The 13,683-nt window shown below is 37.8% G+C and overlaps 1 protein-coding gene across 1 annotated transcript; it reads right to left on the reverse strand.

Moving 5' to 3' along the window:
* Nucleotides 1–11,425: 11,425 nt before the first annotated feature.
* LOC121329528 (pleckstrin homology-like domain family A member 2) lies at nucleotides 11,426–12,727 on the reverse strand. Its single transcript, XM_041275132.1, has 2 exons — nucleotides 12,070–12,727; nucleotides 11,426–11,785 (listed from the first exon to the last, which is right to left on the reverse strand). Exon 1 carries the CDS (start codon nucleotides 12,515–12,517, stop codon nucleotides 12,107–12,109), a length of 411 nt encoding a protein of 136 aa, XP_041131066.1. The 5' UTR covers nucleotides 12,518–12,727; the 3' UTR covers nucleotides 11,426–11,785; nucleotides 12,070–12,106.
* Between the last annotated feature and the right edge of the window lie 956 nt (nucleotides 12,728–13,683).

Consider the following 13,683-nt stretch of genomic DNA (forward strand, 5'->3'; position numbering starts at 1 on the left):
TTCCTCAGCTGTGCCTCTTGAACAAGAGCGGTGTCTGAAGTGACGCACCCTTCTCTCAGCCGGATTGTACTTATTTATTTCCAGTGCTATAAACCAAACACAACTACGCACAATTTAAACCAATGGCATCATCACACTCGCACAGAGACGCCATAGTTGCTCATCTTCCGTTGATCGGTTTACAATGGGTTGTGTTACAGATTACAATTTGGTTGAGACCTAAAACAATTTGTAACAGAAAGGGAAATATTTTGTATTTATGGGTTGTATAGAAGATGTGCTACTGCCAAAAACTTCACCTAGTTTTTTGGGTGTTTTGGGGGAACCCTTTGTTACCAAATTCTGTAACTGTGCCCAGTTTGTTCCTTCAGTACTATGGTCCAGTATACAAAATTTCCAGTCAGTCAAACAAGGCTTTCAGACGTTATAAGTCACAAGTTTTCATACAAATAAAGGATATGTTTACAAACTTTTTTTTTTTTTTTATATAAATTTAGTGTGTTCAATTATAGTTTTTCCCCCCTGATTTTCTCCCAAGGTGCAATTCCCAGTCACTTTTCCCCTCACCATAACAATTCCCCACATGGTTCAGGAGAACTGAAGGTTCAGTGGGCGTCCTTAGGTCCCACAACCAAGCCAGTTTCCTTTTTCACCCAGCGAGCTACTGACATCTGGAGGTCAAATGCCACCCCTGCAGGTGAGGAGAAACCTTCCCTGTCGGTTTTACCTCCCTAACCCACAGGAGCCCCAGATCCAATACGACGCTCCCTTCAGCGTCCCCAGAGAAGACCGGGGACCCCTATTACAAACAACTCTTACTGGAAGATATTAAACTGTCACTGGGGTTTAGATGAGATGTTTGAGCCTCTTCAGTGAAGGCGGGAGGGTGAGTGTCAGAGAATTTCTTGGGAAAGGACAGTTCTATGACGTTCTATGACACCATTGCTCAGTAAACTGCCTGAGCCTGAGAACAGTGATTCAAGTATTCACAGAGCTGTGTGTTACATGCAATGTGTATATATAGCTTTAAATATGGCTTTAAGTTTTAACAGATAACCGATAAACACCACTGGAGACCTATTTAGAAGATTTTTTTTTTTTTTTTTTTTAAACCGATAAAACATTTTAACACTATATTTTAAATAATGTCAATCATTCACCACTCCCTTTATTTCTACATAAAGAAAATGACTTTCAGAACCAGCGTGCAAAGACATTGCAACTGCCCAGTCATCAATTTTGTGCACGGCGTAATCAGCTACATTTGCGTCAGTGTCATTTGCTTAGCAACGGACTTAACGACCACAAACCCAAACAAATCAGCAATATTGCATTACGGTTTTATTCAGTGATGAACGGAAAAAGTTATTTCGGTACAGTTATGCTTCTCCTAATGCATATTAAAGTTTTTCTTGTGTGCAACGACTATATTATTATTATTATTATTATTATTATTATTATTATTATTATTATTATTATTATTATTATTATTATTATGATTGACATTGTTATTATAGCTACATAAATATCAAACCTTAAAATCAGAGTACCTTAATGAATGTTTCATCGTAGGGAAAATGTAAACTTCTTATATGCTGACATTAACTACTACACTACGCTACAGTCATACGATGCGGTGGGCAGGAAAAAATCAAACATGAACAGTAGTGTGATAGATACGCAGGCGGTAATGGGCATAAATGAAATTAGTTACTTCTCACAATTCTCTGATTCAAAATGCATGCAAAGTGGTGTATATTTTTAATAATTGAAAATAACTGATTATTTTTCCAACTAATAACAAAAAACAATAACCAACATAAGCCCTAATTATATTATATACACTATAATTTTTAAACGCATCTTAGTAGGGGTGCAAAATATCCCAGTTAACCAGTGTATACTACTAGTTCTTTATAATCACTTCGTATCATTTTCCATTTCAGTCATCACATCCTGGTGACTTTTTAAAACTGTTCAGATCACTTCTGTAGCCTCAACAGAGCTTTAGGAAACATGTCTAACATCAAAGCACACCAGAGTGTAACCAGTATCCATTAAGCTACCCATTAATTAAAGAAATGGGCTATTTCTTAGATCTACTGCTGGTGGTGCTTGGGGACAGGTTAATGGTGGAGGATAAACATTATTCTGAAAACTCTATTATCAGGAGTAGAGTAAGCTACTAAATGATAGTAAAATTTTGCAGTTTATCCACGCTTTTTGTATGGCTAAACCATGCATTAACATCTACCATGGTTTGACGTATCTCTCTGTGCTTTGCAATGCTTTCCTATGCTTTCACAATACTTTATTACACTTTGCTGTGCTTTTATGATGGAAAACTTTTGTAAGGGTTAGCACATGGAAAGTCAAATATTTTGTTCCTTACAGCAGGGGTCTCCAACCCTGGTCCTGGAGAGCCCTTATCCATCAGGTTTTATAGGTGTCTGTATATCATCAGTGGCTAAAGATCAGGAACACCTGCTAATCTTGACTATTTAAGCCAATAATTGGTTCAATTAAGTAACTGAGAGATTGGTTGAAACGAAAACCAGCAGCCACAGTAGCTCTCCAGGACCAGGGTTGGAGACCTCTGCTTTACAGTACTGAGTGAAATGCAGGCTGTTTGGTGTTCTCATACTGGGGTCCCTCTTACTGGTGGTCTAACATCAATAATCAGGACAGTGTGTACGGGTATGAAGTATCAGTTATCTTAACTTATGTATTCTTCTTGTTTTCACTTTCAGTTTTTGTCATCTCATCCTGAGGACTTTTTAAAATTCAGAGAGAAGACATGAATGAGAGCTATTTTGAGGCCACAGGGGTGTTTTAAACTTCTGACTTAAAAAGTCCAAGAAGCAATGGCTGAAACAGAAAATGATACACGAAGGGATTCTAAACAAGAATACATTAGATAACTGATATTTCAGATCTCTTGGTTCTTTTCCTTCATCACTTAATTAAAATAATCATACCTTTTTAATATAACTTGGAACTGAAAACTTTATCAGAAGTTCACCAGTCACCTGGCAAAATATTTGTTGATAATGATGTTAAGCCTGTTTGCTTGTAGCAAAGTCTGACTTGGATAACCAATAGGACTTGCTGTATGTTTTTCTACTGGTTCAGAGTGCAGGCTGTTACATAAACTTGTAAAAATGTGCCCCTGCAAAGAAGGAAGTATTAGGTAGTAATCCTCCTTAAGAAATACAAAGCTTGGCAAATTTACCCACGACAAAGGAGATTACAATTGTGTTGAAAGCCTTACAGCACTTAATACCTGATAAGAAGTATGGAAGGCTTTACAGTTTATGATTTCCATTTCTTATCACAAGTGACTATATTCCAGGAAAACATTTAGATTAGCTTAAGATTAGAATAAATATATTTTTAAAAATGTACATAAGAACATAAGGAACATTTACGAACAAACTAACAAGTTCTTTTATGGGATTGCTTCTCCTCATCGCACAACAGCGAACCCTCCTGGCCAGACACCGAGCACATTCAGAGTGGATAACAGGCAGGGCTGATCTCTGTTCTCCGGGATCGGTAGCCCACCCACCTCTACTCTGGATTGCTCGTTGTAAAAGCGATTCTGGCTTTAGGCTTGTGAGATTGGAGGACGCTCACACGCGCTCAGAACATTTGTTCTGTGTGGGGACTCGCTGCAGTCAGGAGAAAAAACATAATTGAATATTGCAAATTGAAGGAAAAAATGCACCAATTTGCTCATGCAAAAAGGATAAAAAATAAATAAACAAGAACACTAGGAAGGCAATGAAGATATTAATAATAACCTTTATATAGTGCACCACAATCACTTTACAAGATATGAGACTAGGGTGTGTGAACTGTGCGTCAGTTGTAGAGTCACTGGCAACAATGTCTCACCTGAAAGACGGAGCACAAGGAGGCTAAATGACTTGCTCAGGGTCACACAGAGCTGAGCTGGGATTTGAATGCTGGACATCCTGGTTACAAGCCCAGTGCTTTAACCACTGGACCACACAGCCTCCTAATAGTAATGTTCTATAACTTACTGTAGTACCAAATATCCTGTTTAAAAATGTTTAAAACGTTTGCTGTAAACGTTTGATACCACCAGGTGACAGCCATTATATTTGACAGACAACCTGTATTCACCACGGGCAACTGCAGAGAACCCAGAATGAAACACAAACTAATCAATTAATTTTTTTGTTGTTGCTGCAATTTCAAAGGGGAGCTTGTGGGGAGAAAGAATCACCACAATTCTTCTCTTATTTCAAATGAAATGTAGAGTGGAAATTGAGGTCAGGACTGTGTTTGGCTGAGTATATCACTGCCTTTCATCATGCTGAGTTTGGGAGAAGCACCAAATAGAACCAGAAAGGCCACACAGAGGTATTTCATGTCCTTGGAAGGTTGACGGGTAAATATTCTGAAAGAACGTGGTACTGCTGTCAATAGGCACTGCTAGCATTATGGGTTTGGCTCAGGTAAGCTGTAGGTCTTCATTAAAATATTACAGAATGTCAGTGTGTTCTGAATTCTCAGTCCATTATCATCAGACCTTCCTACCTAGACTTGGTACAGGTATGAAACAGCAGAATGAATCCTTAAATTCTGTACTTTTCTTGTGGTTAAAAATTTGCTTTGTGTTATTTTTCTGTTTTAGTAATCTCATCCTGGTGACTTTTTAAAACGAGTATAAAATAGAGCTTTCAGAATCATGTCTGACCTCCAAGTACATCTGGTGTCCCCTCTGGAAAACTCTGCCTAAAGTAGATGCAAGATATATATCAGTAAGAAGTACTACATAGAACAGAGTGTTGCAGGTGGGGACAGTTTAATGGTTACACTCTGGTGTACCAGATGTAGTTGGGGGGTATGATACCAAGAGCTCTATTGTGGTCACAATGGTGCTTTCAACATCTGAGTTTTAAAAAGTCACCAAGATGTGATGACTGAAAATAACACAAAGATAATTTAAACAAGAACAAGAATACATTAGTTAGAATATCGAGTGTTGCTTTCAAGTATTGACCACAAGGTCAGAATCCCCACACCAAAGAATTAAGAGTCTACTCTGACAGGAAAACTCTTGACATTAACTCCAGCTCAATGAAGCAGCAATTCAAATGCAAAACCAGATGGTTCACATTATGGGTTATTCCAGTTACGGTAAAGGATGCAGGCCTGTGCCAAGGGTCTGCTATTCTCCAGTGGAGCCCTCTGAAAGGGCCTCACTGTACTGTAAGGCAGTTAAAGCTTTAACCATGAACACTGAGGGACTTGTTATAAAGCCAGTGCCTAAACAAAGGCAGACTGTCCAAGAGGAACCAGTGTAATGCTATAAACTCATCAAGAAGAAACTTCAGCATTACATTTATTGTTCCTAGGAAACTTCTAGGTTTATTGTTGTATTCCTGAAAAAGACAAGGGTCTATAAAATGGTAATTTTGTCTACAAGTCACAGCCAAAACATACATATTTACTATGGAAGATTTGTCACCTTTAATGGAACTACCAAAGGGTATAGCTGCAGAAATAAAACTGTCTACTGTCAGATTATTTTATTTTTTTATCCCTATATCAAATCCGAGGTAGGCCCCCTTGTTCAGTTTTGCTCATTAAAGGTTATTTTTCCTGCTTTGCTTTCATCTTTTAATACGAGTTCCATCTTTAAACAATATCACCTTTTAAATAGAGTTTCATCATTCTAAAAAATACATTTAAGAAATTGTGACCATAGGCACGATTGTGGAGAGTTCTAGAAGTTGGAGTGCATTGGTCAGATTGTGCCATTAAACTCATGCTGTCCTACAGCAACATATTGATGAGCACATGACCGTAAAACATTTAACCTTTGAGCCTTTTTTATAATTTACACACAGACACACTAAAACATCAAAATCCTTTCAAAAGGCACAATCTAACAAAGCCGGAAAAGAAAATGAACTTTTACCCACCTAGCACTCTTACAAGAAGACTCTAGAAGTTTACCAGCCGCATATTTCGCATTCCTGCACTGCTATGCTAATCTGTTGCTATAGGAATCAGCATCACAAACTGCCCCCTAACCTCCCCTCCCACTCTTCTCGTCTACTGCTTGCAGGATGTCATGTATCCTCAAGGTGTAATTATCAGCTTTGTGAAACAAGTGTCCAGAGTTTCCTATTCCCCCTATTCAAAAGAGTCTTTATTAAAAGCATTTTGTCATGAGCTGACAATCTCTCCCAGAATCGTAATATTATCAATGATTTGTCTTGGTTATGGTGATGTACATATTGCTGGCAGTCATCTATAGCTATAAAGGATCAGTGCCACTGCTATTGAGATTTTTATTTTTATAGTTCTTCCTGTATACAACTGATTTGTCCATAAAGAGACGCTGTAGGGGTGTTAAGTGCAATGCAGTTAAACGGCATCAGAAAATGATTTGAAATCAGTCCCTCTACTGCTGTGGAAGAGAACAGTGGTATTTTACAAAGGGTAACAAGTAAAAGGCAGATGGAAAATAATTGAGAGAGAGAGAGAGAGAGAGAGAGAGAGAGAGAGAGAGAGAGAGAGAGAGAGAGAAAGAACTACAAACCAGAAAAAAAAGATTTGCAATTAAAAAGAATCTGAACATGATTGACGATAATTACATTTCTGATTACGGTCTAAAAATTTTACAACCCTAGTTTACAAGCTACTTTGTATGAATGGTAGTTAATTTAATTCTTCATCAATTTCGCCCCTGTTCCACCCAATTTAAAATCAGCTTCACCGCTGCAACCCACTTACTGATCAGAGGGACAGAGAACATCAATGGGCAGCCTCAGATTCCATTGCTGAATCCTGTTTTCACTGGCCGAACCCAAGAACCAAATCTTACTGAACCCCTGAGACAAGGGCCCAGTCTCTCTCTTGGTCTCTGCATGGCCTCGTCAGGCTACTTCAATCCTGTCCAGTGAAACTGGATATCATTACAAGTGGTCTGCTTTGCCAAACTGCCTCTTCTCATTCCCAGCATTGCTTCAGCTCTAATATTGTATTCTGCTTATATTGCAGGCACTGATGACAAATGTGCAAGTGTTCTGTGCAATCGTCATACCGATGATGTTTTCTCTGTGTACATTCAACATCATCACAGACTTCCATCTCACCAAGAGCGTTCCCTCTTCTTACTCTGGTGAGTTTTCAGAACTTAAAAACACTTAAAAGTAAAACACATCATGTTATTTTAAAGCCCTATTACTGAAAATTGAACTGTATTACCACATCAGCCAGATATAGTGCTTAAATGTCTTGAAAGTGTTATCATAAGAAATATATGTTTTTTTAAATTTCAAAACCGGTTATCAGCAGTATACATACAGCACCTGTGTTTATGGGAGGGGAAATAAAATATTTAAACTGCAATTATAATGGAAACATTTTTGGCTTCTTATAAACCCCCTGAAATCCTCTTTCTTACTGAACATTATCCCAGATGGTAAATGACTAGACATATAGATGCAAATATATAAAACATGTTGGAGGTTAGATGTGATTCTGAGAATTCTATTGGCGCCACTGTTTGTGATGTCATAAACAGAAAATGACACAAACAAGAAGAACACATTAGTTTAGGTAATTAATGTTGCACAACTGTACAAAGTTGCCCTTTTAAGTTTAAAAGCCTTAGTTACAGACTAAACTGTTACAGAATAAACTTAAAAAGCTCCTGAAAGGTTTATTTTATTAACTCAGTTGAATATCTCCCATTACTGTACAGTAAGGTGACTCTCATTGAATGTGGTCTTGTTTTCCAGGTACAATGCTGGGGCTTTGTTCCTCAGTACAGGCACTGCTCCGCACTGTCGGTCCAACCATAGGAGGATTTTTACACCAGAATTACAGCGTCTTGGTATTTGGTTACATACAGTGTTCAGTCAATCTGCTGCTCTTTCTCTACCTCTTGAAAAGCAACTTCAGAAAAACTAAAGAGCATCAAAGCTGAAATTTGAACCGTATAAATGACACAAAAACCCAGGTTTTGTTTATGTGTATAATGTGCATTAGCTCAAAAAGAATGCAGTATGATTTAAGCACATTGTATTAGTCTTTGCAGCACTGGAACCTCAAAACAAGCTTACCACAATGCTTTATTCTCCCCAGATGGTTTACCATACAAGTGACTGTAATGTTTTACTCAAACTTTATGTTATTTTTCTATTATTTAATTTCATTAACTTATGTGATATAGATTTGCCATGCTTACTAACTATTTGTACAGTGTAACGCCAAAATTCTTTGCCACCTCACTTCCTCACAAATAGCTTTCAGAAGTATTTTTGCTGGAATAGTTTGTAAGCATGTGTCACAAAGACGGCTGTAGTGGGTGACGTCAGACCAGAACCAGGAACCAACACAATAAACGGAGAGACGTGGAGTTTGGTGAAGCTGAGTGCTTGATTGCGCGCAGCATTTAATGATTCAACAAACAGAAAAATAAAAGGTTGTAAGACAAAACACAGGACACGGCACTTTAGCCAAAACAAAGAGACCAACAAAACGGACTACACAGACAAACACGGTGAGATGGTATTTCCATAACTATTATTATTACTGTTACCTCCATCTCCAATCCCATTCTCCACTCACCGAACACACAACCCCGTGTGAGTGAAAACATGCTGCTTTTATGCAACTGTACCGATTGCTAATCAGTCATTCAACTGGAGTCTCGGTACAACTCCACGTGAATTAATAAAAGTGCAATTCCCCGTGCTCACGTATTATTACTTTTTACCTGCACGTGAAGTGCTGTGCAATCCTCGTGCCTAAATACAAATATACATTTTAAACACTCATGCGCATAAGCCATATTACATCCCGTGTACCAATGACTATACACCAACAGTAATACACAACACGCAACACCGAAATACGCATAGGGGCGGGGCAACATTGCCACAGCATGGAAGATCCAGGATTTTAAACAAGAATTCAATATTGTAGCTGAGAACTTTAACTTGAGTTACCAGACTCTTATTGACTTTTTAAAGTAGTATTTGAAATAATAAGCAGTTTGGTTTTAGACCCAATTTGGACACACACACACACACACACACACGCGGGCATCTCTTTATGGATTAATTTGTTGTCTACAGGAAGAGAGATGAACAAAACAACTCTGAAGCAGGATTGCTGATCCTATTAGGTGACTGTCAGAAAAAGGATTATCGCTAATAATTTCTCAGTGTTGTAAATGTTGAAGACTTAACAAATTATCAATATTATCACACTAAATCGAATATTGTTCTTACCCTATCTGAGCTAATGCCTGTCTGGTAAAAATGGCTCTTCTACATCGTTCTGTTGAAAACATTCGGAGAGATGCTCAAATGACCAAAGGCACTGAAAATCTTAAACAAACCTGTCTCTTTACAAAGGTCCCAAGCCAGGAAGGTGACCAATCAGTACAAGAGGAAGGCTTTTAAGACCAGTTTTCACTTCTTAAACACCACAAAAACACAATTTCAACAGGAAACAGCGATATTAAAAACTGAGCAGAAAACCCACTAAATCTGTCTTCTTTATGCCCATCTGGGTCAGAAAAAAAGACAATGTATGAATGTAAAAATAAGGCCTCTGAAACGGCATACATACATTTTAGTCAGTGATATCCTTGAGGCCATTTCATCTATCTATTTCCCAGAACTTGGTCAAAACAACGGCAGTGTTGCCACAATGTAGATTGCATTTTTGCTATTGCTACTAAACTTTATGCAGTACTACTTAAAAATATTTTAAATAGGGGAGCTCCCAAGTGGCACATCCAGTAAAGGCACTCCATGTGGAGTGCAGGATGCAACCCATAGCCTGGACAGCACAAGTTCAAGTCCAGGCTATTCCATTGCCAACCATAGACAGGAGCCCCCAGGGGCAGCACACAACCAACCATGCAGATTCACCCCCCACCTAGTCCCACACAACTCAACATATTTCTGTACAGGTCTCCAGAAACCTTCAAAAACATTTTGATTGATAGAAAACCAAATACCAACAACTTTGTAAAAATGTAAAATAGTGACCTTAAGCAAAACACATTGAATTGTATGAAGAGATTCTTTAGTGAAAGATTCTTTAGATGAAAGTACTTTAGTGCCCTCCAGGTTTGATTTTGTAGCTCAACAACAGTCACTAATTGAAGATACTAATTCTGTAATATCTTCAAACTACTTAATGTACTGTGAAAGTACCCAGTACTGAGCTATTTAGAAGACTGTGGTTATTTAAAAACTTACAGTAACTGTCCAAGTCGTTTTTAGTGCAATTTTATACTGGCCATCTATTTTTTCTAATAGATGGTGGTTAATAGCTGCAGTGCTTCATGTTTATTTCAATCCCTCACTGATTCTTTCAAAGGCTGCTTTAATCTGCTTTCTTTTGATCAGCTGGCGCTCAGGTAGCTACTCAAAACTTGCACATCAGTCAAAGAAAATAATGTTAGTTTAATGTGTTCCTCCAGGGAATTTTAGAATCTTCAACATGTGTGTTTTAGGGGGCAGGGAAGATCATTAATAAGCCTCTCCTACTGTATACACACAGTACATAAGTAATGTAGACCCACCTCCACTGCATATGCCCGTGAATTACAATTTTAAAAAGACTAATATTTGACCATGCATTATAATCATACAACTGGGGACCATTGTCATACTTTGCAGACTTCCTAATTTTCCCTACAGAGTATAAAAACAAATTAATAGTGCCATGATGACTAATATCGGCAAAAGAAATGTGTGTATGCACGACCATTTATAGAATAAGTGAAATATTTACAAATGAGGACTAGGGAAACCGAGTGAGCAGACTATGTGTTACATTAAGAGAATGATTTGGTTTAAATGCACAAGACTCAAAGGTTAATAATCCTGAAGTGTACTTCAGATAAATTGATGAAGTAAAGCGACTGACTCATTTAGATCTGGTGGTTTTTAGCCTCAGACGCCCCCTTTAATTACTTCCACATTCTCTACTAAAACACTGGCGGCATGGCAACAATCAGACAGGAATGTTTCACAGCTGTAACACTTCCCAGCTACAGAACTGGCTTCAAAGGCTTCACCGACACTAATAAGTCTTATCAAACTAGGTGTCACAGGAAGAATGAGTCACTTATCAATGGGCAAGGTTAGAACTCTGATAAGACCTGTAAAAGTGCAACTCATTGTGCCGCTACTGACTCAATAGCATTGGTGTCTCAATAATGATCTGAACACCCCGTCCTTTAGTTCAGCTTCTCAAGCATTGTATGATTATTTGGTAATGTGGAATAAATTGTCTAAAGCAAACAATCACTTCCAATGGTGGTCGATATTGTATGTCTACATTTGAGGCTCCACTTTCCACACATGTATAAATAATACAGATGAACCTCAGATTAAAATACTGTATATGACACATGTTTTTTTTCCAAAAACATTTTATTAAAATAAATACACGTTACTATATGAATAATTTAAACAAGACCTACAGATGCGCAGACAGTTTCTTGCAAACAAATAAATAAATACACCTCATATTATATATTGCAGGATTGCGAAGCGTTTCCACCACAGTGTACAGTACTGTGGTAGCTTTGTGAGTTTAGAATTCAGTCTTTGGCTTAATTTAAAGCAAATTGTTTATATGCCATGCATTCTTCAGCTCCAAGTTCGGCTCTCGGAAGTCCACAGGGACGGGTTCCATCCTTTTCAATCCTTCATCCTCAGACCTTTGACGTCTTCGTTTGGTCCAAATATTCTTCATGGTCCTTTTTTCAATTCTGTAACCAATAATAAAATATATATTGTAAATTAATGTATAACAAATATGATATTACACAAGTGTAGCCTTCTTTTGCACACTGGAAGCGAAGTATTCCATATACTGTAATAGGGCTCTCAGAGATTTTTCCAAGGATTGTACTATTAAAGATGTTCTTTGGTCTAGAAAATATTACACAGGTTTCTATTATCGGACACGTGTTGAAATACAGCGTACGTAAACGATAATGAAGGACTTCATAAGGACTATTGAATTAAAATAAATATAAATAAGCCAACTTACCAGATTGATTGTATCTGATCACTTGCGGGTAAGGGTATCACAGAGACTTTACCAGGTGTCTTTCCTGGTGTCCGGGGGACGTTGTCTCCTGTAGCGATTTAAAGTCCTGGATCGCCTTTCTGTTCTGAAAGTCTATTAACGCCATGGTAATGACGGCATTCCAGCAGGTGCCCTCGTCGAAGCACCTGAAATCGATCTCCTTGTTGTCCGTGGTCACAATGGTGAAATAGACGAATTTGCCGGTCCGCTCCACACAGTCCACTTTCTTGATGGACTCAAGCTTCAGCTCCTTCGCTTTTGATCTCTTCTGGCCGTCAGCATATATGTTCAGGCTGTCTGAAGTCAAGACGCACGTCTTCTTTCTCCAAAACTGAAGCAAGTTGTCGCTCCTTTTCTCCAGTTCTCCTTCTTTGAGCACTTCGGACAGTTCAAGCGATGACATTTTCATGTTTTATGTATTTACTTTTGATAACTGTTGTCTGTTTGGGATGAAAAATAAAGCCCCCAAGTGTGTTTGTAGATCCCAAGTTCTTTTGTTGAAGCGTTCAGTTCAGTTTCCTCTGGATCTCCACCAGCTCGTGCCTCAGTATCCCTACTGAATGAAGTTTCCCTTCTAAGGGAATCTGTACTGCACGCTCCTCCAATCTTTGATGTGAGAGCCAGTCGGAGACAATCAATTTTATAAGATCTAACCACAAGTTTCCTGCCCTTCCCCTCGACGTCACTGAATGGAATGCAGAGAGAGCGATGTCAAAACTCCGTGGGTGGATAGATTAGGGTTGAGGGTGGATCGTGACGAGAAAGATCTGTTCCCATTTAAAAAAAAAAAAAAAAAAAAAAAATTCTCGCATAGGTTTCTCATGCGTGAAGAAACTGTGATAAAACGAAACATAAAACGTTTTGTTAGGGAGTGCGGTTTGTAGAACAGTAAGCTACTTTAATTTTAAAATAAATTAAATCTAGGACTTTGACGTATTAAGCAATGTATATAATGGCATTTTTTCCTCTAGAAAAACGGTTATTTAAAAATAGTGCTAGAAATAAAATAGAATGCATATATTTGAAGGTTTTATTTGGAAAGTAGTATTTATTTAGATATGTTTCTTTAATTTCCCCGATGATCTGGAGACAACTTATTTTTTAATTTAATTTTTTATCAGTAAAATGTGCTCGAAAAAATGTGCATATATTACTACCAGTGAGATTTTCGCTGGCACTAAAGCTGCACAAACCTTTTTTTTTTTTTTTTTTTTTTTTTTTTTTTTTTTTTAATAAATAATGTACCAAGTTTACTTTCTCAGTGCAATATAAATATGTATTTTCATTCGTCCATGATTAATTCCCGACAGCAGTCTTTTGGGTGTTTCTACAGGCAGTTGAATGGTTTTTGTGTTGGTACCGTAGCACACCTCTAAGCTGCTGACAATAGGTTTACAGTATATTGGTTCTAGCATCTAGTCACGTTAAAAACAAGGCAAATGTATTTAACCAGCTCCTGCGCTTCAATAAGTAGTTTGAGCAGTCCCTTAAACACTTATTTTTTGAAAGGAGAGCAATCCATCAACCTTTTCCATTTACAATGCAATATTTAACTTACACTGCACCACATAATAT

The sequence above is a fragment of the Polyodon spathula genome, chromosome 17, assembly GCF_017654505.1.
Source record: "Polyodon spathula isolate WHYD16114869_AA chromosome 17, ASM1765450v1, whole genome shotgun sequence".
NCBI classification, from domain to species: Eukaryota; Metazoa; Chordata; class Actinopteri; order Acipenseriformes; family Polyodontidae; genus Polyodon; species Polyodon spathula.